Raw genomic sequence first — 27,263 nt, forward strand, 5'->3', positions numbered from 1 at the left:
CCATTCCACACTGCATCAGACAGACAGGCTAAGGAACATTGGTTAGTTTCATGAACAAACTTTAAAGGATTCTCAAATTATCATTTTCCGCATAAACTAACGTTAATCATCTATTTTTTGTTTAACCACATGACTCTGGCAATGACGCCCCGCCCCCCGAGCGTTGTGATTGGCCGCTTCGGGAGAATTCTTTATCGACAGTTTTTCCCGACGTCATATAAAAGTGTCCCGCTCCTACTGCTGGGGAGTCTGGGACATCCAATAGGTACCTTTGCTGTGTACTGCTTGGGCGCATAAACAAAAGACAGGTAAACAACATGTCGGATTCTAATTTCTAATTATTATTATTTGTATTATATAACCATAGTTTGTCGTATCCACAGCTACCATAGTCATATGTTTAGCCTGTTGTGCTACCAGCTCCCGGAAACATCATGTGACTTCCAGGCCGTCGGCTTGTTTATGTTCTATAGGGCGTACCTTGCGTTTGGACACTCGGACAACTGCCTTCATTCTACCAGACAATTTGTCACGGATGTATATTTAAATTGTCCCTGTCCTTCACGTGGGACTTCCACAGAAGGCGAGGACATGTTGACGCAAGTGTTGTTCGCGCTGCTCGGCCTGAGCTCCGGGCTGGTCAATGCGTTCCCCTCCCCGGACCCGGACCGCGGCACCAACTGGGTGGTGATCGTGGCCGGCTCCAATGGCTGGTACAATTATAGACACCAGGTGAGAAAGTCAAACGAAAACCAAACGTTCCCACCTTGTCAAAGCAAGTGCAAACTGTGCGTGATTTGACGTCGCTTGTTTTTAAATAATCAGCATTGTTTCGGGAGGAGATCAAACCGGTTTTTTAAGCCCTCTAAAAAGGGCGACTGACCTCTTCAAATTGCACTTTGTCACCCTCAGGCAGATGCGTGCCATGCCTACCAGATCGTCCACAAGAATGGCATCCCGGATGAGCAGATTGTGGTCATGATGTTTGATGACCTGGCTACAGATGAGAAGTGAGTTGACATTTTCCATTGCTGTGCAGAAAGTCTTTGTTATAAAGACTTCTTCTTTCCCCCCAAAGTGTTCAAAACCCCAATTGTGTCTCAGTTCTGTTTTTGAATCTGCCGACACTATAATGTACACGTCTCCTAAAGGTGATCCATGTTTATGTATGCTGTGTTACAAGAGTATAACCTCCAACTTCAAGTCGTTGTGTAAAGCTAAGTATTTAAGTAAATTAATAATGATGTTGTCTATGTATATTTGACTTTTTGTTGTTTATAAGTCTCGCTGGAACAATTTGTAGTTTTCTTTTCAGAGATCCACTGAGAGGAGTCACAAGGAACTCATTTAGTGCTCCTCTCATTGTATTGCGGAGTAATTACTGCCATCGTCACCGTGCGGAGGAGCCGTAGTGAAAGCAGAGCCGTCCGTTTCGGACAGAAAAAAAGGGATCAGCGTTACGCAATGTGACACCCAGCAGATTATTCCGTCTTCATGTTCATTAAACAGTAATAGAACTGTTCCCCTAACAGTGTGGGTCAGGTTGTAGCGAGAAGTCGTACAGCATTCATTGCTTATCTTTCATATCATACTCTTGCACGGCTTACAGGATTAGCAGGTGTTGTGTTGCTGGTTAATAACTGGCATATATGCAAACAATGCAGGAGAGAGCGCAGCTTGCATGGTGGCTCTTGCTGACTGCAAAAAACCTATCAATGGCCGCGGTGCATTTCCTCACACAATAGAGCCGCTGTTGTGGGATCGTGCGCTGAGGGAACTGTGGAAGTAGTTTTTACCACATTCGGATATGATAAGGCAGCAGACAAAGGACAACATCAAGTGACAACATGTTTTATCAGCAGTTTTCACTTCCTTCTGCATGATCTGACTCATACTTTTTTCTTTTCTTTTTTTTTATTCCCAGTAACCCCACCCCTGGGAAATTGATCAACAGGCCGAATGGCACAGACGTGTATGAGGGAGTTCCTAAAGACTACACCGGGGAAGTGAGTGCTTCACTGGAAACATTTGGAAACAAATCAAAGCTCTTGAATGAATGAATTGCTCTTCAAACCGATTTGTTTGGAGAGGCTTTTTAGTTTGTGACGGCGTGTTCTCTCGCAGCACGTGACCCCTGAGAACTTCCTGGCAGTGCTGAAGGGGGACTCCTCTCGCGTCAAAGGGGGCTCCGGAAAGGTTTTGAAGAGGCAAGTGAAGGATGGAACAAGTGGCCGGAGCAGAGCGGCACATAAACCCGCTTCACCGATCCGCCTTTTCTAACTTTGGTCTTTTTTTTTTTTTTTTGGCAGCGGCCCCAACGATCACGTGTTTGTTTACTTTACCGACCACGGGGCGCCTGGTATTCTGGCATTTCCCAATGATGACGTGAGCACTTTGCGACTTCCTTCTCTTGCCGCTCACTCCTGAGCGTACCTCACCGAACCAGAGGAGCTACTCTCATGTTGTTCAGCATGTTTGGTTATCTCTTTACTGTACTGGGGGCATGCATTTAACTTCTGATCAGTTTTGGGACATAAAAAAACACAATGACACGTCATCTCTTTTAACACAATTCTTTGAGAAACATTGTTTTTGGCAAATATACTATTTTATGTTGATGAACATCTAATTAAAAACTGAAAAAATCCAGATGTGCACAAGTTTACCCCCCGCTCTCCTCTCTTTCTCTGCAGCTCAATGTGAAAGATCTCCAAAGCACCATCACCTACATGCACAAGAATAAGAAGTATAAAAGGGTACGCAGCAACATCCTGTCTTTGCTTTTTATATGAACCATTTTTAATGACAGCTTGTAATTGCATTCTTTGTGGTTTAGGATATCTGAAGGAATGATTTTTTTGCTTGGATCTTTCTTACTGTGTAGAATATGATGCCCAGACATTTGTGCAGCACCACAATATTTAATTTAAAATGAATTGACAAAGATTTAGCATAGGTGGCCATTTTGAGATGTTGACCCAATGTTCACACACAGTATCTCAGTTTGTGATGAGCTTTGAGGTGGCATCCTATGACTTGTTTTTGTCGCCACACACACTCCCAGATGGTGTTCTACATCGAGGCTTGTGAATCCGGCTCAATGATGATCGACCTGCCTGCTGACATCAACGGTGAGTCGAACTTTAGCTCCTTTAGAATCGCTGACCAGTAAAACCCAAGACATAATGAAGCGGGAGCGATAAATACGTGTAAATCAATGAACTACTTCAATCCTCAACGCTGTAACCTGCCTTTTCCTCGTGACTATTTAACTTTTTCTACATTTTATGTTGGACGTTGAAAAAAAAAAAAAAAGACAAAGTTCATGTGATGTCTTTTTTCAGTCAGCGTTATTGCCTGTGGTCATGTGTAACTCCGTCATGTGCTTGGCCTCATGTGATGAACATAACAAGACATGAATCACTGTCGTGTTCAAACACGTTGTGACATTGCTTCTTCTTTTTGGTGCCACACTTGAATCTGCAGTCGACATGAGTCAAGTCCAAATGTAAAACTGCAGTTTTATTTCCAGGACATGTTCACTCTTTAACTTGCTTTTCTGAGTTCACACATTGTCCTCCGGTTTCTCTTTAACAAAATGTATTGTTTTGCTTGGGTCTCCACTAAAATACTGCACAGCATAAAATGAGAGTATATAGTATATCTTCTTCCTTGCTTCAGTGTACGCCACCACAGCCGCCAACGCGCACGAGTCCTCCTACGCCTGCTACTATGACGAGAAGAGGGACACATACCTGGGAGACTGGTACAGTGTCAACTGGATGGAGGACTCCGATTTGGTGGGTGATGTGCACCCCCCCCCGCTTCCAATGATTTGGATTATAACAATTGAGAGACGAAGCCTGCGTCTGTGATTATCGCAAAACATTTTCCAATGGGATGCTTTAATGTGACCCATATTTGGTTGTTTTGTGGTAACACAGCTGGGATACAGTGTTAGGGACGTCACAGTAAACTGAGGCTCATCGATTAGACGCTACGCTGAATCACACACACGCCCCATTTCCTCTGAAGGTCATTTGAATCCTGCGGAACTGAAAACATGTTTTCGTTTCATGAAAAGCTTACAGATAGCTTATTTATACATCTCACCTGCTTTTAGCTCGTACTTTTCAAGTTTTGGTTCAACGACTCACCGACATCAAACTACATTTTAAAACGTCTTCAGCGATGCTGCCCACCTGCTTTACATCTCTTAACACCTCAATCATTTGCATGCAAAGATGTAACCTCTTAACTTTTCGAGTTCACTGTGTTTTCCTCCATTTTTAATTGGAAGATCACAACTTTGTTGCCGACTTCAACGGGTTCAATAGCAGTTCAGACAAAGTAAAAAAAGGATGTATTTCATAGGCGGAGCACCTGTTTACAACCAGCCCAGAAGAGGAAGTGGGGAACAGCAGCTGCAGTGTACACTTGGGACTCATTTCATGAAGCCTGTTAATGCTGTTCATGTGTTTGGTTGTGCTTCCAGGAAGACCTGAGTAAGGAAACCTTGGCGAAGCAGTTCAAGATCGTAAAGAGCCACACAAACACCAGCCACGTCCAGCAGTTTGGAAACAAGGTGACGGGATGATGCAATGAACACCGCTGGCAAAATTTTCACTCAAAAATGACTGGCAGAATAGTCCTGTGGACGAGAACTGTCTGCAAGAAACACCAAGTTCACTGCTCATATTATTTATTCTGAGTTTCTTACTCTTCGAACAGACGATGGCCCACATGAAGGTGATGGCGTTTCAGGGTAGCCCCAAGGCCGGGAGCCACACCGCTCCTCCCACGACCCTGCAGCCAGTTGGAGATCTGGATCTGACCCCGAGCCCCGACGTTCCTCTGGCCATCCTCAAGAGGAAGCTGATGGCCACCAATGACATCCAACTTGCAAGAGGGCTGCTGATGGAGATCAACTCCCACCTCAAGGTTAAGACTGCCGAAGCTCTGCGGCTCCTTCTCTCTCTGTATGTTGCATGTTTCGGGTCCTCTGGTTTACGTCGTGTAAATCCCGTTCATTGGGAGTGTTTAACTGAACATTCAACACCTTGGTTCTCACGTTCCAGATGTGTAACGCCGTGTGTGTGTGTGTGTGTTCAGGTCAGAGAGCTGCTGGCTGATGCTATGCGCCAGGTGGTTGAGAAGGTGACCGGCAACAAGCTCCAAGCCGAGAGTGTTCTGAACGGCAGAGCCGACCTGTCGCAGCATCAGTGCTACCAGGCCGCAGTCCACCACTACAAGCACAACTGCTTCAACTGGCACAGAGCCGAGGTACAGCTGACCAGGAGGCTCCTTTTTACGGAAAGCACATCTCCATACAAAAGGAGACGTGTTTGTGGTTAGCATAGCGGTTGGGTATTTCATTATTTGGATATACTCCCCCATTGGCCCACAGCTGAAACTTGTCTGCCATGTGAGTGAGAGACTCTCAACCGTAACAGAATCACTATTCTTTCCCGCTATCACAAAGCTGTGGGTTTTTTTTTTAGAAGAAATGTTTCCTTTCCCTTTTCTCTGGGACATTTTGACATTTCGAGTGCCATGAATACAACAAAGGGGGGAAATAAACTTTGATTATATACATTTCATTGTCATGGACTGCTCATCTTGTGTTTTCAGTATGAATACGCTCTGAGACATCTGTACGCTCTGGTGAACCTGTGCGAGAGAGGCTACTCTGCAGAAAGGTAAGCTCCACTTCCAAATACAAACCACTTTAACAGCCGGCCTGGGTTAGGAAAGAACTAATGGGATACGGGTTTAGCCCGTATCAAACTAAATACTATTTTAAGCTGCTCAATATTTTGTTTTGGTCCTTTCTTCAAATGTGAATATTTCATACTGAAACCAACTTTGTTGTTTGCGTGCAGCATCCAGAGTGCCATGGACTCTGTTTGTCGCAGCAATTAAAAGGGATTTCTACAAATCCCTGAAAGTCTCCCATCAAACCACTTCTTCCATGTGGGATGGCCCGGGAAGACGGAGCTTCTCATCGCACGGCTAAAGAATCTATCTTTAGTGGAGTTGACATCATTGTTTAATCAACACTATAAGACTTTTTTTTACTTTTTGGATGTTTCTTGATTTTACTGAGAACTTTTAAATGTGTTTTATGATGCGTTTGCACTATCACTGGGAACGTTTTGGGGATGATGTGTACTGCTATTGATTAAAAAAAATATATGAATGACAATTATGACATGAAATTCATGTTCGTTTGTTTTGCTCTGAGCTGTTGATTGACATGTAAAGGACATGCCACTAAATGTTGAATCTCAAGAGACCTTGTAACACACAAATATGGAAATAAATCTGAAAGCGCCAAATAAAAAATATACATGAAAAAAATTGTTGTGTCAGCACATGGTTTTATTATTCAATAATTTGGGGGATTGTATTATTCTTATGCATCCATGTCTGTTAGATTTAAACGCTTTTAGCTATGTTCCAGTGATGATTTGAGTAATCACAAAAAACAAGATTCATATTGAAGGAATTTGAAAGAGTTCATCCTGTGAAGTATCTCAACATCTCTTGGATCAATTGGCTGCATGTTCAAACATCCATGGATCTCAGATGATCTGATCTAATTGCCTTTGATGATCCCATGACTTTTCCTCTAGCGCCACCATGTGGTTCCTATGACCTTTTCCTCCACAGCTGCAATTAGCTGAACTGTTATTAGTCCCCCACATCTGTGTGATTGACTTGGATAGATTTTTGTTCTCATCGATTTTGACGGATTGTACAGCATAACACAGAAAAGAAAATGCGCATTAAATAAGTTTCTCGTATGGTATTAGAATTGCACCATCTAGTGGATAGTTTCTGACCTGAATCGTACAATTATAAAGCGGTTTCATGAAGCTGTATTCAAGATAACGTGTATGTTCAATTATATTTGGCCTTTTGTTGTTAGTTATAGATTCGATTTATAGATTAGTTTATAGTTATAGATTTTATCGATTAATTGTCCAGTGCCACTGTCACTCTGAAAATGTACTATTTGAGTTAAGGCACATTAGTTTATATAAAGTCCACCAATTCAGCCTAATTAAAAAGTGCACATTCATAAGTTTCTGTAGTGTTTTATAGATTTGAATTTTTAATTTAACTTCAACTATCATTCAATATAATCGATCTATTTGTGCTGTTGATATAATTTGTATCGCTACATTCAATGATCAATCGTTAAATATTTGCAAAGATTATACTTTTAACCGCATTTCAGGGGCCGACCGATTGTTACGGTTGAGATGGTAACCGAGCAGGATGGGACGGGCCGCCCTCTGGAGCGACCTCTTCTCAAGTACGCCTGACGGTAATACATCTATGACCCTTCAAAAGCCCCCGGTCTCCATTTGAAGCGAGATTGCTTTCCTATTTGATTGAGGTATTGATTCATGTGGTAAGCAGCGTGTTAATGTGATTATATAAAAGACAGTAGCTTCAAATTCTGAGCAGGCAAGAAACTGTCCCGACCAATCCCGCGGAAGCCGCGCTGTGAGGGAGGCGGCCTCGGTCAGTACCTGCCCTCCACTCCCCACCCACCAGATAAAGCAGGAAGATAACTTGGCCGAAACCCGTCTAGGTAGAATGAAAACACGACACGGCAGCCCGTAAAAAGCAGACCGACTACATCATTAAAAGGACATAACACAGCTGGACATTTGAGACGTTAGCGTCAACGGCTTTGTCGGTTTCCCTCTGCTTTCACGCGTGGAACTGGGTCTAGCGCGCCCCGTTAGCTTGTTTGCTAACTCAAACGTAAATCCGGATTGAGAGTCTCCCACAGCTGGTGAGGTTGCGCAAGTCCAAGTCAAGTTTATACCACCACTCAACCCTCTCACCATGGGCTCCAGGGCGTCCACGTTACTCCGAGAAGAGGAAATCGAAGAAATCAAGAAGGAGACTGGCTGTGAGTTGAAGATAAACACTGTGTTACATGAGCATATAACGGCGTTGCCTTTAACTGTAATGTCCCCTTAAAAAGCTACGCCTTAGGTCTAAATATATGTCTTTAAAATGAAGACTTGCTTAAATGAAGTTACGGTAATGGAACAACTTGCATGTCAAGACTCTCCTGGCGGTGTAACCGGGGAAGCAGGCACGAGCGCCCCGGTGCCTTCTGGCAGTGCGATGCTGTGTGGTCATTTAGGTGAAAAGTCGTTTTTTCTTCTCGTGGTCATCTGTCCTTCCTGCAGTCTCACACAGCCAGATCACCCGCCTGTACAGCCGCTTCACCAGCCTGGACAAGGGGGAGAACGGCACCCTGAGGTAAGCGGCGCCGTGGGAGTAAAACCAGTAAAACCCGAGTCCGGATGCATGTGGCAGGTTACCGGTACCGAGTCCTGCACCCCGGTACTCCGTCCAGAGCCAGCGGGTCGGTCCGCTTAGCTGAACGTTTGCGAATTGGCTGAACAAGTTTTACATTTTTTTATTTGACCTTTTATTTAAACATCAATCGAAAACCAGTGGTCATTTATTGGTTCTCAATTGTTATGCTGCATTTCTATGAAACTATGTTGTTGCAGAAAAAAGCAAGCAAGTAATGTAATTAGATACAAAAATGACCACTAAATCTTATTGTTAAGGATTCTAAAGTATAGACGTCAGTGGGACCCTTCTGGCTTTGGTATTAACCTTAGTCTGGCCAAAACAAACACTAGATGAACAAATGGGTAACCATTAAAGTTGTACTTGCATATCCGTCTCCGGAAGGTGAAATAAATACGTACCCTTCTATGGGTCAGGGAACTCTTTCTTTTGAAAGACATGTTTACACATAACACCATCTTGGTTCTGCACGTTCTTGCGCTGATGTTTTCAGTCCCTGCACACAGTCAGGTGACTTGCTATCATCCATCAGTTGCCACAATAGTGACATTTTACAGCTCCTGTGAATGACCAACTTTGTTATTTCCCCGCCACAACTATTTCAGAATTCAAAAGGTTTATTTGCCATCCTGTTTTTTGTTCATCTTCTCCTGTTTTCATATTTCGAATCAAGACTGGTTTTACACAAATAACAAGGACACTGCTGCATTCTTTCTACTGTAATGTGTATCGTTACAAAGTTGCCCACTGTGTAAAATCCTTATTCCTTCACAGTCATGCTCTGAACTTAAAATGACTCCTTTGGTTTGCTAAAGTATGCCATGTTATAATAGATCTAACATCTTCTCTGGTGTCTACAGTCGAGAAGATTTCCAGAGGATCCCGGAGCTGGCCATCAATCCGCTGGGAGACCGAATCATCAACGCGTTCTTCCCTGAGGGGTGAGTTGTCCCTGTTATTGGTCTTGTTTTTTGCAGGAGTCTGGATTAAAGGATTGAGTCACACTACCACAAATCTGAGCCAGGGCACGCAGCTTTTTCATTCGTGGCTGACTGACAGCAGATCTGAGTCTTTTCTGCCAGTCTTGTGGGTTTGTGTGGTTTCTTTGGAAATGTATCAGTCTGAAAGTTGAAAACTACATTTTTTTTTTTAAATGTATGTAAATATTTGAAATCTCCAAAACTGGATTAATACGGGGTCTTGCACTGGTTTATAGATATGTGGTTTCCTGCTCTGGTTTGCTTCAGAACTACTTGATAATAGAGTTAAAGTGTAGGATGGTGTTGGGTTCCAACTAGTTTTGAGTTTTCAGTGTGCTGCTGCCACAGATAGTGTTGCGGCAATCTGAGCCGTGCTTCAGTGGTGGTACGACTGTGATTTTCTTTTGTTTTTCATGGGCTGTGTTGTATCATTCTTTGTCTCTGGTTTGTAGAGAGGACCAGGTGAACTTCAGGGGCTTCATGCGGACCTTAGCTCACTTCAGACCAATCGAGGACAACGAGAAGAACAAGAGCGCTGCTCTCAGCGAGCCCCTCAACAGCAGGACCAACAAGCTGCTGTGTGAGTCCCATGAGGCGTTTGCATTTTCACCATGAGGAGCATCCACAGGATTTTATCGGGAGATGAACTGTGTCCCATGTGACTTGTGCATTTTGTCCATTTCTTCCAGTTGCTTTCCGTCTGTATGACCTGGACCGAGATGACAAAATCTCCCGGGACGAGCTGCTGCAGGTTGGTGGAGCTGTCTGTCATGTAAACAAGGCGCTGAGTCACAACACAGTTTGTGGGAACCACATGTCCACGTAACTGCTAAATCACCTAGATGGTGAATAATTCAATTTCAAAGACTGCCATTGCTAATACCTCTGGGAATACTTGCCGTTCAGCCTGTGTTTAACAAATGTTATTGAGCAGCGAGTCAAAATGCCCTACATGGTCAATGACGAGTCCTTAGCTGATGATGATGATGATGCAATATTGCACCTTAACTACAGGTAGATATTTGTCCCACACGGTCTGGTATCCTGTATTTTGACTTTGTCCATGTTATTTGTTGTCCCTCTGTGAAGTCCTCTCGGTTTCGGTGACATTGTACGACCTGTAATCGCTTTAAGCTTGGAGCCAAATGACTCAGACAAATCTCTTGTTTTGCGCATAACACGTCTGTGTCGCCTGCTTCACGTGATGCACAAACCTCCGACGCTCTAAACACGCAACCCAAAGTGATGTTCACTATCATGTAATTCCTACAGTCAAGTGCGGCTGCTGTTTAACTAGGCATTTACCAGTAATAACTACCAATTATCTTGTGTGCTGCTGAAATACATCAAGCACCATATTATTTTGGCAAACATAACTATTGTTTAATCTTTACCCAGAACCTTTATTCACTTTTTTTGTTGTTGATTATTTTCAGGTTCTGCGGATGATGGTTGGTGTGAACATTTCGGATGATCAGCTCGGCAGCATTGCTGATAGGACCATACAGGAGGCCGACACCAATGGCGATAACTCCATTTCCTTCAATGAATTCATTAAGGCAGGTTTTGTGGTCTAAGCGCCTCTTACTTAACTGTCTAGTGTCCCTCTTTACATTTATTGAAGCAAAATGTTTCTACCAAACGACCTAATGCTTTTTTAAAAAGGTACATTCAATGAAAAGCATTGACAGTCAGCACATGCTGTACATTTTGTATTTTAATTTGCAGTGCAACACTAACAAGCCACAAAATAGTATATTCCTTGGAAACTTAACACAGAACTTGTATCCTTATTGAGTTACAGAATAGATTTAATGTTAACTTAAGTCCTTGGTTTAATTATTTTGAGATGTAAATATTGAAACCGATTCCACTTCCTGATACTTTTTTCTCAAGTGCATGCTTAATATATTGTGTGTTTTGAGTTATTACTTTAAAAGTCAGTGATGCGCTTGTTTTACACCTAGCTGCTACAATTACACATAACAGATCATAGATATATTTTAGACTTTAAACTGACTCCTTCTGATTTGTTTCCTCAGGTCCTGGAGAAGGTGGACGTGGAACAGAAAATGAGCATCCGGTTCCTACATTAAATATCTTTTTTTCTCATTACTATTTTGAGTAGAGCTTAATTACGTCAGTTGATTTCAGAACCCACTCATCCACCTTGTCAGCCCCACTTCACGAACACGCCGTCATGTCACAGACCTCAAGTTTCGGTAAACAAAGGGAAACGTTTTGTGCCTTAGGTTATTTATGCAATGTCACTATGAATGAGTTTTTTCCCTCATTAATGCGAAATTACTCATGAGAAATGTTTTTGGGAGTCACAGTGGGTATCACTGCTTTTCCTTTTTTTCAACTGAAAATAGATTTTACAGCACAGTACAGAAAAGCCTTTTGCTTGTACTGTGAGTAACTTTATTACTCACTCTGCTTAATGATAAATGGCACATGATGAACCATATGCGATGGCTCAAAGCTCAAAACTTGTTAGATGTTTAATTCAACTTCAAAACAGTGTGGGATCACATGACTTTAAGTAACTTTGTATCTTTTTCTTGTATCCTGCTGCACAGATTCTTGTGTTAAACTCACTCGAGTGCCATTGCTTTGGTTCCCCTTTGTCAGTTATCATCAACCTATTCCTATTGCCGTGTTTGTGAACTTTAATTTTTCACAGCGGTTGACATAGCTACTGCCAATAAATTGTAATCTACCTGTTGCAGTTGTTGGACTTGAGCCAAAGTGAGTTTGACCCCCTTTTAAAGCCAGTCACCACTGCTGAGTCAACATGTATATAGTGTGATATCTAAAGAACTTATTATTATTATTTCACCAAAAGATGCTGCTATCTCTTTGGGTAGTATGTGTGTGCTTCTGTAGCACATGGTCTTTCTTATTTGCAAAATGCTATGCCAGGATTTAGCTGCCACCGTGGCCTGCTGTCCAGATTGAGTCTTAAAGGCCTGGCTAACGGCGTCGGGCCCTTTGGTCAAATTCTTGCCGTGGATTAGATAGTTTGTAGACCTGGGACGGGTAAACCCACAATAAGCTTAGGCTCTATATATTGCATCGGTCTTCCAGTGGAAAGTGTGTGTTGATGTATACGCTGCGTTCAACATTTGTCTAGCTAATACTTTTCCCATCAAATAGTTCAAGATGCTAAAAAGAATCAAATGCTTTAAAACCTTTTTCTTTTCAGGCTAGTGTACAATAATTCTGAAACTGGATGACTTTTTAATCTTTAATGTGAGTGTTAAATCATTACAAGAACACCCTCCAGCACTCGAGTAGAGAAAATACAACGTGACCAACGTTTATTAATCATTATGGGATCATCAATCTGATATGATTCACATGTTATGTGGTGTTGGTCCAGGTATTATCAAACTGATTCATGTGTTTTATTTGAATAAATGAAGTGCCATGCCTACTTTGTGTCATATTGGTCAAGTGGTTGTTCAAACATTATGGATGTATTTTAGTCCTTGCTCCCTCTGAAAGATTATTTTACATCTATTGAACACAAATCCAAACCAGTGCCACAGATGACTAACGTATTTGAGCTACAATGTGCTTCCCTGTGAGACGTTTCATTTGCCCCACCCATTCTCAAAGGAGATGATGTACTTATTACTCTATAATAGGCCATGTTTGCTAGCTAGTAAGTGATGTAACATTTAATTTTAACATTTAGTTTGACTTCTAAAACTGTCTTAACTGGCAACTTTATGTTTAAGATGTTGCTTTTATATTAGAAGTTAGGAAGCTGCAAAAGTCTGTTGACAGTTGAGCTCTATAAATGATTAAAAATATTTTTAATAGTATGGAGTCAATGGGGTCTGAGCTTTATTGATGAGCTAGAAGAAGCTGTTTCTGTGGCGGGAGGTCTTGGTCCTGATGGACCGCAGCCTCCTGCTTAAACTGTTAATTAATCAGTACTATGCTCTTAAAAGGGCCTTACTTCAGAGGTTACTGTTGCCAAGCTTACATTACATTACATTACATGTCATTTAGCTTACGACATTCTGGGTTTGATACCTACACCCTCACCTAAAATTAAAACAACGAACGCATGTCCTTTTACTCTGGTCATTCATGTGCTGTAAATTTGGGGGCAGTAAACGCACCACCAAGCTGATTGATACATGTCAGAAGAAGTTAAGTACATCCGGGGCGGGCTTTCAGTTTGACTGACAGACCATCGGCACAATCATACGGCTCTTCTGTTCGCTGTAGAAACAGAGCGAAAATGGCGTAGGGTGGAAGGGTTGCGGAGACGGGGGACGAGCTTCTCCACCCCGGGAGCCGGGGAGGGAGAAAGAAAGAGACCTGTTTTATCGGTTTATTCTTGTGTTAATGTATCCTCGCTCCATACCTCTTAACGGAAGCCGTCTCGTGTCCAGCTGCGGAGCCGTGAACGCGTCTCCGCAGCAGCAGGAACCCCGCTGGCTTTTGTTTACGGCGGTGAGCTGCAGCAGCAGCTCGGACCCCGGTGGAAATGCCTCTGCATCGTTTCAGAGCTCGCACCAAGGTCAGTGCTTTCCATCACGGGTTGAAAAGCAACCCCCTCGACTGATTGACCCATTTAGAATCAATGGCTCCATATTTCATCTAATTTTGTTTTTTTTTAGGATATAAATTGGAGCTGGAGCTTTAGATAGATGACTTAGTCGATCAGTACAAAATGCTGCAATTGTGAGAATGTGTTTAGTCTTATATTTGGAGTTTTGGACTGTTCAGATGACATTTAACAAAATAATATCGGTTTTTCTTACATTTATATACACAATCAGTTCGTTGAGAAGTAAAAGGCATATTTGTAGGTCATATCATTGATCAGCTGCTCAGTTTTAGAAGAGACTAGATCAAATGACCAAATATTGTATATTAAATGATTGCATTGTTATTATAGGATGGCTTTTCCACTCAATGCAATTGTGAAACCAGCCGAAGCCCAGAACGGGGGAATGTCCTCCTTCATGTCGCCGCTATCAGCACACCTCCAACTTCCACGGCCTTCCTCGGTGAGGTAAACGAAGAAGAGTGGTTGTGAAGATGACCTCTTTTGGGCTTTTGGGACACGGGTGTTCTCCTCCCTGCTGTTTCTGGGACATTGGCCCCGTCTCCTTCACAGCACCCCCCCCCCCCCCTCCCCCCCTCCTTCCTGATTTCTGCCACGTGATCATCGGTCAGGATACTGCCGTGATTATGAGCTAGTCTGACTTCCATCACGCCCACTCGCACCACGTCTCCATGCACCCAAAGGCTGCTCTTCCCGGGGACAAAGTTTGCTTAAATGCTGGGCACTCTCAGTTCTCCGTGTGATGGACCGAAAGTCTCCATTATTTAGGCATTGCATTCAGATCTGGGTTGGACTGTAATCCGGCTGCATGTAAACCTAGTTGCTGATTCTTCCTGAATACTGAAAAAAACAAAAAGATCCCCACCTGCTCTGTAATTTGATTTAAAGCAGTCTGATAATGAACAAACTGTCTCCTGGGAACAGAGTAAAGACACAATAAACTGTAGCAAAGATTGAGCCCTGTGATTAAATTCAAATCATAGGGTGTTTTATTCATTCTTTTTTTTTCTTCACTACCTCATTGCCGTAACAGGTGTGATCAGTACAAGTAACGTAATGTTTGTCAAGAGCCACAGCAGCTAAACCTTGTTCCCGGATTCATTTAGTTTTCGAGGGTTGCTATGCAAGGTTATCAAGCCGAGCAGCCCCTGAAGCACATGATGCCTTCTGTCATTTACTGTAACTACCACCATTATGAGGGCAGCGTTGTCTAACTGTGGTGTCCTATGCATCGGTTCTAAAGGAAGGTGACATTGCAGTAGTTTTACTGCGCGCTCTCCTTCTTCTGCATTTCATGGAAGAATTGTCAATATTCCCTTGTAACTTTATCCTTGATATTGAAAGCTGGCAGTGTTTTTAAAGTCTTTAATTGGGAAAGTTTTCTTCCCCAACTGTTTTCTTAATTTTTACCTTTGTCTTTCTGCACCTCGACTTACTTTGTTTTCTGTGGCAGCTTTGTCCTATTATTCTTTCTCCTTTAACTTGGGCTCCTATGACACGGATTACCAGGACATAATTCAAACGCTGCAGGCTGAGACAGAACTTGGTTCCTGATGTGTAGGGCTGGGTTTTAGCTTTAATATCATCTTTCATTGGAATCATTGAAATCATTTGTCAGAATCGCATTGTCTAAATAGATGATACTAAGCACATAGTCACTCAAATTGTTTGGAAAATCGCACTATTTTTCACCACGGTTCTCAATTAGAAGATCAATTGTTATTAATTTGTCAAGTATTTCACCCACACCAGAGTATACAGAACCATGTTATTTCATAAGGACTATTCATCCATTGTATTGCCAGAAAGAACATGCTGCATTATGTTGTATATTGTTATTGAGAAATTAATTTACTTTTATCAAAAGTGAGTCAGTCGTATCAAGAACATAATGCTCTGTCTTTGCCTGCTGGCAGTAATCCTTTGATTCCTACCGTGGTTTGTCCTGAGTGAAAGGGAAACCCTGGTTTCATTTCTTCAACTTTTATTTTCCTTCATTTTTATATGAAAAGAAAGACAGAAAAAAAATGACATTTACCGGGATTCGTGCAATATTTGATCTTGACTGTCATGTTGTTGACCAAACTGTATATTGTATAAACAAGTGACCAGTTGTTTGAAAGCAACAAAATCACCAATGTCTTCCATTAAGATATGTATAGACTCACGTGCATTAGCTTATTTAGCGGGACTGTGGTGCCAACTTTGTAGTAACCATGCATGACCAGTAGTGATGCTTGCTTCATGAAAAATAGTCTATTTCTAAGCAAAGCTGGAGCTCAAAACTGTGTAAAACCATTTCAGTCATTTAAATAGTGGCAGATTGACGTACTAACCCCTTTTGATTGAACCATATTTAGACTTGGTCTTAAACCGATGGTACCTTTTATCCAATCTTTAGGTTATGGATCAGGATATGCAGTTTATAAGCATTCATTATATTATGTATAGGAACCACTGTAGGGTTTCAGATTGTTACATTTAAGGACTCTCAAGCACTAAACGATCAACAAGAACGATTGAAAGTAATTATGTGTCTGTCAAATAGCTCCCAAAAAATATCAAATCTAAAAATGTGACATTGATAGAACCCTCCAGAGAATTGTTCCATTATATAAGAATGGTGTGTTAATCTTAAATTTGGATATCATTTGTTTTGGGGTGCGACGTTATGTTTGAGTCTTAGAATCAAGATGTCATCGCGTCATTGTATTGTACATAATACATCATAGTTTTGAGATTCAGAGCAAGAACTTTGAATCATGACATTTTATTGGACTTCAGATTTAGAAGCATTAACCTACAATTATGCATGAGTTTAGTGGCAGGGTGTAAGTGTGGGACCCTGTAGCGTCCTCCCCTCTCCTTTTATGCCCACGCGCGGTAGCGATCCTTTAGTCACTTCTTTTGGGAGCCGTCTAATATTTGGCTTTAGAATACAGTATTACTTCTGAAGGTTTGGGATACTTTCTGCAGGACAAAGTGTTCTTGAGGACAGCTGTAGGATCATGTCAAAGTCAACACCAAAACCATAATATAAACTTATCGGTACACGAGAGACACTTTAAATTTCAGACCTTGTAGCATCTTTACCTCCACATAACCCCGTCCTTGCTGGATGAACTCGAGCACTTTCTCTCTGTGTGTAATAACGTCGTCTTCACCATCCCCTCTTGAATACTGTGTTCTAAAAACTCTCTAATGCTCTCTAGTTGGGATTTATAATCACAATTTATAAACCAGTAGCAACATGAATATGTGGGTTTAAAAAAGAAATATGCATGACGTGGCCGAATAACGAATGATTTGTATTGCATGCAATAATCCAACTTTGTAATGTGAATGAGTGTAATTATGAAATGTTTATATCAGATGTTCTGTGACAAGGTGACAACCCGGGGCGGTTGTTGGACACAATGGCATGTTGAAGTAGCATCGAGCACCACTTGTGGTTTTACAGAGTAAATTCCATCCCCGTAATGGAGAGAGGTGTGTGTGTGTGTGTACACGTGTACGTGTGTGTGTGTGTGTACGTGTCCAACGTGACCGGGGAAGTACAACCGCCCCGCACCTTTGCTCCCATGGGGAAAAAAGAAAAACTATACAAAAGCTTCAGTTAAATGATTAATGACATCACTTTGTTGGTTTTTCCACTGAAGGGGTGAACTGTGTAGAAACTATGCACTCCAGAGGGAGGAGACGGGCATGCTTATAACGTGTGAACCTCTTGTCTGGTTTTGTATTAACTAAAAACTAAGAATCTGTATCAGAAATTCAGCAATAAAATGCAGCATGGCGCCAATCGGATGGTTGTGTGTCAGTGTTTACTTGCAGTTTGGAGTGAATGGCATCATGTATTTAATAGGGCTGGGACTTTAGCGCGTTAATTAAGATTAATTAATTACAATGTGAATTAAGATTAATTAATTACACAAAAAATAACACATTCAACATTTTTTACGCATTTTTACACTTATTTTTTGCACCGCGGAACGTTTCTCACTGGATGAGTTTCGGAGGACCGATTATACTGGAGCACCAACTAGCGTTCATGACTTCAGACAACAACAAACCACAGTGAACATGAACGAAGAAGCTGACGAGACCGTGTCGGGTGCCCCGTGAATGGGAAATCTTATTAAAATAAACACACGGATGGAAGCGTCGATAAGAGCATGGTTGTGTGCAAGCTGTGCAACAAGGAATTCACATCGAGCCTCAAGTATCACCTCAACGCAAAACAATTAGCAGCTAGCATGAGTACAAGGACCCACACCCAACCCACACTGCACCAGATGACTGGTTTAAGGACCAGGGTAACTGAGTCCACGTGGTTGAACAAAAATAAAAATCCATGTGAAAAAAATTACTTCTCACTGTTCTCAGGTCAAATATTTATGCAATTAAAATGCGATTCATTTCAATTAATTAATTAATTACAAAGCCTCTAATTAATTAGATTAATATTTTTAATCGAGTCCCGGCCCTAGTATTTAATTGTTTTTCTGGTAGAGCGAAACACACGCATGTTAGGCCTTTGTGCCGAATGTTAAACTATTTTTTGAAAAACCATTCCTAGATCCTCGACCCTGTCAGGACACACACATTTCATTCACTGTATTTAAAGAATAGTTTAACATTTTTGGAATCACTTACTTTAAGGATTAGGAAAATTTACAAAGATAATTTTCACTCAGCCTTTCTGCCAAGGACCTACAGGCAGTCAGCTCAGCATAAAGACCAGACACATGGCCAAACAGCTAGTGGAGGTTAAAACAAATGTTGGTTACAAGCACTTAAGAAATCTTGATTTAATTGTATTTTTATTTAATCTGCTAAAAGAAATTTGTGGGGGGAGTTACTCAGCATACACAGACAACCGGATAATCTAGAGCCATTTAATCAAAAACAAGCCAAGTGCTACAACAGTTCTTGGGAGCTTAGTTTATGATACAGTTTGGATGGCCTTGTGCTTCTTTGCATCATTAGAAATATATAATAGAAACAAACATGAGAAGAACAATTAACAACCAACGGGTCTATAGGAGGGATCGGGGCAGCGAGCAGAGGACACGTGGACGAGCCTTCACACGCTACTTGACAAATTCACTGGTGACACTCCCATCAGCCAGTCTGCTTTGGATCCGGGACATCCGATCCAACTGCGCTTCAAACTTCTGCCTCATCTACAATGAAAAAAATACATTGATGATTTCTACATGTAGTCTATATAAAATATGAGGACGACTAGAAGTAAAAATTCAAAGAAGTCTGATTTGATGGGATGTTGAGTGCACCTTTTTAAAGAGGATTCCTAGTAGCGCAAGATGTCAAACTTAGGCTGAACCTTTAATGGTATTACATTTTTTTTAAAGGCTTTTCATTTATAGGTATTAAATTAAGGTGCATAAAAATAGCTGCATTCCAGAAGTAAATCAACCATCATAGAACAAGTTAGTGCTCAGGTGTCATGTCGTACATGCAGGTAAATTTTTCGGGTCACCTTATTCATGCTTTCTCCGAGGGGCTTCAGATCAAATGTCAGTGAGGATGCTGTCACCATTGAGCTGTGGTTCAGCATGTAACTGGAGAGAAAAAAGGAAAAGGGGGATTTCAAAAGATGAAGCTGAAAAACCTAAAAACGAATCAGTCTAAAATAATCGAAAACAAATTGGCTGTTTTAACCCCAACGTGAGCTTTAAGAAGCACTTTATGGGATGGGCAGCACTCGTAAAGCAGGCGTCATCTAGACAGCAGTAACCCTGCACTTGTGTGCTCACAGAGGCAGCAGAGCTCACCAACTGGTGTTGGCTTTGTGGAGGAGAAACATGGAGCGGATGGAGGCCAAGCGCGACGGGGCAGAGTGAATCACCTTCCCCACAGCACAGCGGCACCCGCGACACTTTAGACAACTGTAGATGCTGAGAGGAAATAAATGGAAGAGAAAAGAAGTGGGACACAGACAGAAACTTTTAAGTCATCACTGTAGAAGCAAGTTGATTCATCAGAGTCAATAGCATGAAGTGATTCTCATATATATATATATTCACACACAACGTATTTTCGTTTAATGGTTTAACAACAATGGTCTTAATAGCAAGTAAGTTTATGGAAGGAAAAAAAATAGTATTTTCTAAACATTTAACGTCATGTGTTGACGAATGTTTTTAAAGTTTGTGTTTGTTTTTTCCCCACTCACCAGCCAGCCATTTCCCCTTTATGTCCTGATTCCAAGGCATCACTGATGACCACATCATTGGTGACTCCTTTAAAAGCAAAATGTCGAGGCTATAGTTAAAGTATTAAACCAGGAAACGGTGGCAAAGATCAAGAGAACATGACATTTCTGCAGAATGCAATGTTTTCCATTTCCAAAAATAAATAAATCATTAACAAACAATCAATTTACAACTAACTGACTCTACAGTGCCTTCTAACGTTAGGTAACTTACTCAAGCACACGATGGAGTCCATGCTTTTAATCTCCCCACAGATCCCAAAGGAATCCCCCCACACCGCGTTGCATTGCTGGCAGTGGAGAGTCATCCGCTGTTTATGTTCTTGTGCCTTCTTTTCGGCGTGTGTACGCTGGATCATGCGGCTGTCGTCAAACTCCATGTCGATGGAGTTTTACAGAGCTAAGCTAAGCTAACTGGCTAGTTGTCCCGCTACAGAGTTTGAACTCAGCACCAGAAAGCAGCTCGTCTCTTCATAGTACCTCACCCGCTCGGGCGACATGTTGTGACGTCACTCTGATTGATGTAACACTGCCGCCACCTGGACACATGTGGGAAATACCGATGTACTTAACGTTACATCCGTTACAAAACCAATTAATTCATACATTAACGTAAACCAAGTCAACTCAAACAACATTTTATTTAAACTCATCTTAAGGGTCGACATTTAAGCGAAAGCGTTAACGGTCCTGAATAAATTACTCAAAACGTTTCAACGAGGGACCGAACCCAAATACGTATCGTCGCTCTGATTGGATGAGAATCACATCCGGTCACAGACAGGAGCCAATCACACGGCTCCTGCTGCTGTGTTTTGAACCAGAGTTTTTTTTAACCGTCGGACATCCACAGCCCGCGGTTTGTGACAAAGTAAACGTGTGTAGGCTGATTTCTTCACACTGAACGGAATAAACTACCAAACCGATATGGATTTGGACTCCATGAAATATGCGGAGTTGAGAAGCCTCGCTAAGGAGCTCGGGCTAAAAGCGAACATGAAGGTAACGTTCATTTAGGTTTACTCTAACCCATAAATACTTTCCGTGCTAAGCTATGCTAAAGGTTTCTGTAATTATTCCATCTAACGTTTGCATTTGGGGGAATCTACTGAATTAGTGAACGTTACTTTCTTCAAAAAAACAGGCCGATAAACTCCTGAAAGCGATCAAGCAGCATTATCACCGAGAAAATCACAAGCAGGAGGAAGGACAGGTACCATAATCCTGGCCAATTACCTCAAAATCAATCTTAAATCGTGCTGTTTTAAATCAACACCTGATGTGTACGTACCGCTGTATCATTGTGGGGTTTTCCAGGTACAAGAAAACAATGTTACTACCGACCAGGAAGACGAGACCGCTTCACAAGACAGCGCTCAGGCAGATAAAGACGCATCTGGACAGGAAGGCGATGTTTCCAGCTCCGCTGTGTTTGTGAACACACGCAGAGGCAAAAGAAACGGTACCAAGAGGAAGATCTGTACTGCTGCAACACGGGCTGATGCCAGCTCACCTCCAATGGCTACACAGGTATCTGTAGCACACCATGCCATCCTCACTTTATTTAATATATGTGACATCAGTTACAGTTTGCATTCTGGCACGTGTTATTGTATGTATGTGTGTATTTCCAGCTTGGTGCCAACATGCCAGGGTTTCTTTGGCAGCAGCGTCAATGATTTGCATTCAGGAGGATTAAACACTGAACCTCTGTTGTGTCTCGTTAAGGCGGTCGCAGAAGTGGCTGAATCTAGTCCGCCCTGCAGTGCCACTGATGCCAAGAAGAGGAAAGTGTCCTCTACCAAGGACTCTGTCAAAGGTGAAGCTGAGCCTCCTGAGGAGCCCCAGGCCACAGGCAGTGTGCAGCAGCTTGTCATCGAGGTAGAAGCACCAGTGCAGAGTGGCGCAGGTCAGTTGTCCATATTTAGAACCATTGATATTTTGTGCTTTGAATAGCCTCTTCCTTCTGGAGCTGTCTTTCTTTGGATTCGGATTTAACGCACAGTTGTGATCAAGTGTTTAATCTTAATCATGCATTTTATGTCTTCTGTTTAGAAAAAGCATCCACAGTGCCCAAAGGTGGTAAAATCCCTCGTTACCAAGGGCAGCAGAAGAACAAGGCCTCGTTGAAGCCGGTCACCCCGAGTAAGTTCCCATCCTTCTTCTTTTTGGCTCCTTTCCAATCATTTTTTAAACCAGCAATTCAGAGGTCACATTTCAGTAAGGCAGTGCTTCTCCGACACGGACTGTCTTGTTAAATGACGTCTCTTTCATAGACTTTAAAAAACTTCACGAGGCACATTTCAACAAGATGGAGTCGATTGACACATATGTCCAGAGAAAGACAAAGCAGCTGGAGACTACCAAAAGTTCAGTTAAAAAAACAAAGGTAATACACAGTGTCAATGTGCTATTCTTTGACGTTATCAGAGAAAATTGAATCTTATGTTTGTTAACTTGATGTTTTTTTTCCAGAGGCTTTCAGCCAAATCTAAACCACAGCTTGTTGAGGGCAAAGCCCAAGTGGTAAGTATCCTCACTAGATGCAACATATTGACCAAATCCAGGCAGCGCCGTGAAGGCGGTGGACTGAATCATGTTTTTCACAGAAGGCCAGTGGGAGTCGCGCCTCCCTGTTCAGCCCCGTCTCCGTGGACAAGAGACCAGCTGAAGACAGGCGCACGTTGCCCTCCGCCGGCAAAGCTCCTTCAAACAAACCTCCAGGGAAGGAAGACGCTCCGTTCAGACCGTCTGTCCTTTCCACTCGCAGGATCAATGTTCGGTGAGTCTCTTCGCCTGTCTGCCACAAAGGTTCCTGCCATCACCTTGTTGTGTCGTAACATTCTTACAGTAAAACAAGGAGTCCTGAAAAGTTTATTGTATCAGCCTTTTTTTACCCTACTCCTCAAAAAAAATGTCTTTGCGTAAGAAACTGCCCTTTACTTTTACTTTACTCTTTAGCCAAAACAGTACAACATTAAATCTCCTTTTTAGTCAACCGAGAAGTGTGGTGTTCAACGTCAACGTGTGTTTGCAGATTCTCAGAAGCCACTCGTGACAACGACAACAAGAAGTCCTTGGTGAAGACACCGGCACGCATGTCGCTCTGCGTGACTTCCAGCACCCCAAACAAACCGGCCACCAATGAGGGAAAGCCCAAAAGTTCCAAGACTTCAACTTTCTCTGCCACAAAAACTGCAGGTACCATTTGTCTTTTAATCCTGAGAATTAAATCGTAATTTGTATAAATACGTGCATCGAGTGTGACATGAATTCCCCCCCGCTTCATTCCGAAGGAGCGTTCTTTTTCATTGGCAACACGAGTACTTCAACAACCCCCGGAACCCAAAAGAAGTCTGGCTTTGATCTGAAAGCAAGTCTTTCTCGTCCCCTCACCTACAAGCCCCATGCAGGTACAACACCACCTTTTCATTTCGGTTTCCCTGAAGTATGTTCTAAGCAGACCGACCAATGCCTGACTCTTTTTGCATGTTGGTTCACAGGTAAACTCAAGGCATTTGGAGAGAACCAAGAAAACACGGCTGCAAACAAGTCACTGATTTCAAACTCTCATCAGAAGAATTACAAACAGCACCAGGTCCAGACAAGGTATGTTCAAACCCAAGACCCACTCAGGTTTCCCTTTGGAAAGAGCTCTTACAACACTCGACTTGAATGGATGTTTCTGTATCTTGTTTTAAGGGGGGAGAGGAGAGCAAAACACGTGGAAGGCCGTAAGCAGAAGAAAGAGAGTATCCTCGGGGCAAGAAGAGGACTTGTCCTGATGTAAAAGTATCCGGCTTGTTTTGTACATCTATTTTTTACAGTGTAAATATTTTTTTTTGATTGCACCCGACTATTTCTTTTCTGTAGTCTCCTTCTGTTGGGGAAGTTCTCCTTTTCTGTCTAACCTACCATACTGTGTTAGATTTTACCCCTGTTGTAGTGTTTACAGCGTACAACTCTGACTGGTGTTTTTAAATGTTGTTGTAGATAATCAATATCCTTTTTTTCTGCATTTAAAACTGTTAGTGTTCTTAGAATTGGATGTGCTTTGTTTTAAAACATAAAAAGCTTCCTTTGTCTGCATGGTCGATTTATGTTAAAAGTGAAACAGGAAATCTGTTCCACAAAGAAATGTTAATTCATGTAAGAGGAATTTTATTTTATTGTTAATGGTCGTTTTTAGATTTGGTTTGTTGACATCGGTCGAAGGAAAACAAGACAAGAAACACAACTTGATTTTTAATTATTATTTTTTTTAAAGCAGCAAGTCTCAATTCATGTCCTGTAATTAAATGATTCTAAATGCTACCTGTTACAATTGGGTTTAATCTATATATCCTCCAAGTTTTTATCCCAGTCCATGTGCTTGAATCCAGTGTTTAAAAAAAAGCATTACCAGGAATGATGGATCGTATGCAATTAATAGACTTGTTTATTGGTAGTTTCTGTATAACCTGGCCATTATTGAACCGCAGTTTATCTGCAATTGCTCTTATTAAACGTTAGGATTTTTCTTGTACAACTCGTAGGCAAACTCCTCGGTGTGAGCGTAATCTTTAGAGACGGCAATAAAATCGATCTCCAGTTGGAATGGACCGTCTGCTTTATCCCCCAAGGTAAATCCAATGGTGTTAACCTATAAATACAAATAAATTATTTTAAATACAAACTAATTGCCAGACAGTGAGAAATGTATTTAAGTGAGCAAATCAAAAGGTAATATATATATTTAGGTAATTGCTACATTCTGCATCAAATTCCACTCTAGTTCAAATTTCGCTACCTTGTCCAGCCAGAGAGGATGCTGGTCATCTTGTACCCTGCCGCGATTTGTGAGGAAAAACTTGGAGAAAGGAATCTGTAGATGAGATAACATGTGTTGGAATAACTGCTTCCAATACATATTACACAAAAGAAAAAACCCCAAGATTTCTAGAAGCTAAATTGCATTAAATGCGGCAACATCATCTCCAGATTAGGTGCCGTATCTTTTGGTCCACAGACATGTATGGTATATAGTCAAGGCACTTCTGTCTCAACCCTCACAAAGGGTTCCACTTAGTTTTGGCTCACCTGGACGTCTTGCCAGTAGGGTCCTCCCCTGGTATACAGGAAATAATTGTACATGTCATCCTTCTGGTGAGAGAAATATGTTTCTGCGCCAATGTTGATCATCCACGGACGTCCATCACCGCGTACTCGCAAATGCAGGGTGTTGAAACTGGACCAATCATGGTGCTTTTTTCTATCGAATGAAGCCTAGGGGAGACAAAGGGTTTCGGGGGGTGAGTGCAGGTCCTGGGCAGCTGTATCAGCTAAATGGGAGGAATTATGTAAGAACAGTTAAGAATTGTCGGTGCTAACACTAAATCTACAAACAAACTAACTATTTGTAATATATTTAAAAAGTGCAGTATCTTTTTCTTTGACTTCTCAATGTCCAAGAATAAAATTCAGTTTGGGAAATAATATTGAGGCTAAGATTTTTGTATTTATTGGGCTAAAGTAAGCATATTTAAAATATTGAGTTGTGAAATTTTCATTTAAAAATACCATGACCAGAATTTAATTAATAAATAGTAATTAGAAGTAAATGTTGGCTTTCTAAAACTTCTGGAGGAAACAGCAGCAAGGCACTGACCTGTGGTCGCTTGGAGCGCATGGTGCAGTATCCACTGTAGCGTGTTTCTCCATCCTTTGGAGGAGTCGAGCTCAGAGTCCCGTACAGAAAACAAGTATTATTGTTTTTCCCCAGCTTCAAGTAAGCTTCACTTTGGCCTCCAATCTCGTGATCTGAGGACACCGTCCACTGGTCCAGGCTCTCCGGGCCCCTGAACTCCCACATCACTCGGTTCTGCTCCAGCATGTGCTCAAGGATGGGTTTCCCCTCTGGACCAACCCAGCGCTCAGAAAACTCCTTCTTCAGCAGCGTGAAGTGCTTCTTTATCCCCTCCACACCCTTCGTGAAGCCAAAGTTAATCGGTTGCCATGGAAACTTGTCCTCTTTGGGTTTGCCGGGTCGTCTGTATTCTCCCTGACTCACAGCTCTTCTGGGCGCAGGGAGAGGAGTGATGGAGGGAAACAACATCTGGTGGTGCTGGTGGATGGAGCTCAGCAGCCTCACAGAGGGGAGGCGTGTCATCTTTGGCAGAGACATTTCAGTCGGGATATGGACTGTTCACTGCTGAGATACATCACAGTTGTGGTTATTGATTAAGAAAGTCTAGCTTTTTTTAAATCAACAAAAGAATAACATATTATATACTGTTCAACTGATTTGACAGGATATAATCAACAAGTCAATTCTTTACACTTGCACAGTACAATCCAGTTTCTGCACTGGTTATTATTTTTAAAAAACTTGTATTAACTGAAAAGGCACTTTAAATCCTTTTCAGTTATATTTAATAAATTTATACGGAGTATGAAGAAAAACAAGGGATTTGCTGCTTTGAGCTTCACTCGTGGCAAAGAGTTTGAGTTTTAATTAGATTATTTTCCCTTAATTTTGCTATAGTAAGTAACTAGAATATAACTTTCCCCCTTCATTGGTATGTTGACATCTCCAGTTAGTTCAAGAAAGAGTCAGATAAGGTTAGTTAAGACCACATTAAGAGAGCAATCAAAAACATAGCTAACGTTGTAACGTGCTCTAAGTAAAGGTTACTCTAAAGACGAATACGATCAGTAAAACATCTGGTTCTACTTACTGTAGTCGTGTATCAAAAGGTGACGGATGGATATTTCGCCGACTTCTTTTCCTGGATTAGTCTCTTAAAAAACGTATGGATTGAAAACATTAATTAACTGGGCATGTGTTGGTTTCATTTCGAAATACAATACATGTAACTCCATTTAAGAAACTGTCAGTTTGGCTTCAATAGTCAACGAGTAATTTATTGTAACGGGAGACCTTGAGCTTAGCAGCAGTGCACCCAAGAATCGTGTCCGGACTGACACACTTCCCATCAGTATGTAGTTCCAATGTTAGCTAACCGTCAATGTCCCCGTATCATGACAAACAGTTTTCTTCATAAAAACTTCATCAGTAAACTAATATAGTAAGTGCTAGCTAAAAAAAATAGTTTTCCCCGGCAGA

The 27,263-nt window shown here is 41.8% G+C and overlaps 5 protein-coding genes and 1 long non-coding RNA gene across 8 annotated transcripts; 4 read left to right on the plus strand and 2 right to left on the minus strand.

Moving 5' to 3' along the window:
* Positions 1 to 171: 171 nt before the first annotated feature.
* On the plus strand, positions 172 to 6,296 carry lgmn (legumain). 2 transcript variants are annotated; one of them, XM_037486367.2, is made up of 14 exons: positions 172 to 308; positions 581 to 732; positions 913 to 1,010; positions 1,925 to 2,006; positions 2,125 to 2,207; positions 2,310 to 2,385; positions 2,694 to 2,756; positions 3,065 to 3,131; positions 3,682 to 3,800; positions 4,496 to 4,585; positions 4,732 to 4,941; positions 5,113 to 5,283; positions 5,632 to 5,699; positions 5,883 to 6,296. In XM_037486367.2, the coding sequence occupies exons 2-14, from the start codon at positions 592 to 594 to the stop codon at positions 5,920 to 5,922; spliced, it is 1,308 nt and encodes a 435-aa protein (XP_037342264.2). In that variant the 5' UTR covers positions 172 to 308; positions 581 to 591; the 3' UTR covers positions 5,923 to 6,296. The 2 variants fall into 2 exon arrangements, with proteins under 2 accessions (XP_037342264.2, XP_037342265.2); XM_037486368.2 differs by having other exon boundaries at positions 204 to 308; positions 474 to 732.
* Positions 6,297 to 7,536: 1,240 nt separating this feature from the next.
* Positions 7,537 to 12,768, plus strand: chp1 (calcineurin-like EF-hand protein 1). The gene is made up of 7 exons (XM_037486390.2): positions 7,537 to 7,930; positions 8,217 to 8,289; positions 9,210 to 9,290; positions 9,782 to 9,909; positions 10,019 to 10,080; positions 10,766 to 10,888; positions 11,372 to 12,768. Exons 1-7 carry the CDS (start codon positions 7,864 to 7,866, stop codon positions 11,423 to 11,425), a joined length of 588 nt encoding a protein of 195 aa, XP_037342287.1. The 5' UTR covers positions 7,537 to 7,863; the 3' UTR covers positions 11,426 to 12,768.
* A 781-nt stretch (positions 12,769 to 13,549) lies between these two features.
* LOC119227541 (uncharacterized) lies at positions 13,550 to 17,727 on the plus strand. Its single transcript, XR_005121361.2, has 2 exons — positions 13,550 to 13,869; positions 14,251 to 17,727. It is a non-coding gene; the product is annotated as an uncharacterized LOC119227541 (long non-coding RNA).
* Positions 17,728 to 18,602: 875 nt separating this feature from the next.
* oip5 (opa interacting protein 5) lies at positions 18,603 to 20,679 on the minus strand. The gene is made up of 5 exons (XM_037486391.2): positions 20,373 to 20,679; positions 20,120 to 20,186; positions 19,719 to 19,841; positions 19,424 to 19,505; positions 18,603 to 19,106 (listed from the first exon to the last, which is right to left on the minus strand). Exons 1-5 carry the CDS (start codon positions 20,536 to 20,538, stop codon positions 19,014 to 19,016), a joined length of 531 nt encoding a protein of 176 aa, XP_037342288.1. The 5' UTR covers positions 20,539 to 20,679; the 3' UTR covers positions 18,603 to 19,013.
* Positions 20,680 to 20,976: 297 nt separating this feature from the next.
* nusap1 (nucleolar and spindle associated protein 1) lies at positions 20,977 to 24,402 on the plus strand. Its single transcript, XM_037486363.2, has 12 exons — positions 20,977 to 21,160; positions 21,303 to 21,371; positions 21,476 to 21,688; positions 21,887 to 22,067; positions 22,214 to 22,303; positions 22,435 to 22,547; positions 22,634 to 22,684; positions 22,768 to 22,940; positions 23,196 to 23,359; positions 23,455 to 23,571; positions 23,662 to 23,767; positions 23,861 to 24,402. The coding sequence occupies exons 1-12, from the start codon at positions 21,086 to 21,088 to the stop codon at positions 23,946 to 23,948; spliced, it is 1,440 nt and encodes a 479-aa protein (XP_037342260.2). The 5' UTR covers positions 20,977 to 21,085; the 3' UTR covers positions 23,949 to 24,402.
* On the minus strand, positions 24,397 to 27,252 carry ndufaf1 (NADH:ubiquinone oxidoreductase complex assembly factor 1). Of its 2 annotated transcripts, none has more exons than XM_037486383.2 (5): positions 26,875 to 27,252; positions 25,806 to 26,345; positions 25,238 to 25,423; positions 24,948 to 25,022; positions 24,397 to 24,800 (listed from the first exon to the last, which is right to left on the minus strand). In XM_037486383.2, exons 2-5 carry the CDS (start codon positions 26,319 to 26,321, stop codon positions 24,660 to 24,662), a joined length of 918 nt encoding a protein of 305 aa, XP_037342280.1. In that variant the 5' UTR covers positions 26,322 to 26,345; positions 26,875 to 27,252; the 3' UTR covers positions 24,397 to 24,659. The 2 variants fall into 2 exon arrangements, with proteins under 2 accessions (XP_037342280.1, XP_062413160.1); XM_062557176.1 differs by having other exon boundaries at positions 25,806 to 26,348; positions 26,875 to 27,247.
* Positions 27,253 to 27,263: the final 11 nt, after the last annotated feature.

This window comes from Pungitius pungitius, chromosome 14 (genome assembly GCF_949316345.1).
Source record: "Pungitius pungitius chromosome 14, fPunPun2.1, whole genome shotgun sequence".
Lineage (NCBI taxonomy): Eukaryota > Metazoa > Chordata > Actinopteri > Perciformes > Gasterosteidae > Pungitius > Pungitius pungitius.

Bases quoted from the DNA above. Each gene is read 5' to 3' on its own strand.
- oip5 (XM_037486391.2), bottom strand. From the start codon at position 20,538: ATGGAGTTTGACGACAGCCGCATGATCCAGCGTACACACGCCGAAAAG. The intron at 20,187-20,372 runs GTAAGTTACCTA...TTGCTTTTAAAG, and splicing joins GGACTCCATCGTGTGCTTGA to GAGTCACCAATGATGTGGTC. The intron at 19,842-20,119 runs GTGAGTGGGGAA...ATTTCCTCTCAG, and splicing joins AAAGGGGAAATGGCTGGCTG to CATCTACAGTTGTCTAAAGT.
- nusap1 (XM_037486363.2), top strand. From the start codon at position 21,086: ATGGATTTGGACTCCATGAAATATGCGGAGTTGAGAAGCCTCGCTAAG. The intron at 21,161-21,302 runs GTAACGTTCATT...TCAAAAAAACAG, and splicing joins GGCTAAAAGCGAACATGAAG to GCCGATAAACTCCTGAAAGC. The intron at 23,572-23,661 runs GTACAACACCAC...GTTGGTTCACAG, and splicing joins CACCTACAAGCCCCATGCAG to GTAAACTCAAGGCATTTGGA.
- lgmn (XM_037486367.2), top strand. From the start codon at position 592: ATGTTGACGCAAGTGTTGTTCGCGCTGCTCGGCCTGAGCTCCGGGCTG. The intron at 4,586-4,731 runs GTGACGGGATGA...CTCTTCGAACAG, and splicing joins TCCAGCAGTTTGGAAACAAG to ACGATGGCCCACATGAAGGT. The intron at 5,700-5,882 runs GTAAGCTCCACT...GTTTGCGTGCAG, and splicing joins AGAGGCTACTCTGCAGAAAG to CATCCAGAGTGCCATGGACT.
- chp1 (XM_037486390.2), top strand. From the start codon at position 7,864: ATGGGCTCCAGGGCGTCCACGTTACTCCGAGAAGAGGAAATCGAAGAA. The intron at 8,290-9,209 runs GTAAGCGGCGCC...TGGTGTCTACAG, and splicing joins GGGGAGAACGGCACCCTGAG to TCGAGAAGATTTCCAGAGGA. The intron at 10,889-11,371 runs GCAGGTTTTGTG...TTGTTTCCTCAG, and splicing joins CCTTCAATGAATTCATTAAG to GTCCTGGAGAAGGTGGACGT.
- ndufaf1 (XM_037486383.2), bottom strand. From the start codon at position 26,321: ATGTCTCTGCCAAAGATGACACGCCTCCCCTCTGTGAGGCTGCTGAGC. The intron at 25,424-25,805 runs GTCAGTGCCTTG...TGTCTCCCCTAG, and splicing joins TGCGCTCCAAGCGACCACAG to GCTTCATTCGATAGAAAAAA. The intron at 25,023-25,237 runs GTGAGCCAAAAC...TCTCATCTACAG, and splicing joins CCTACTGGCAAGACGTCCAG to ATTCCTTTCTCCAAGTTTTT.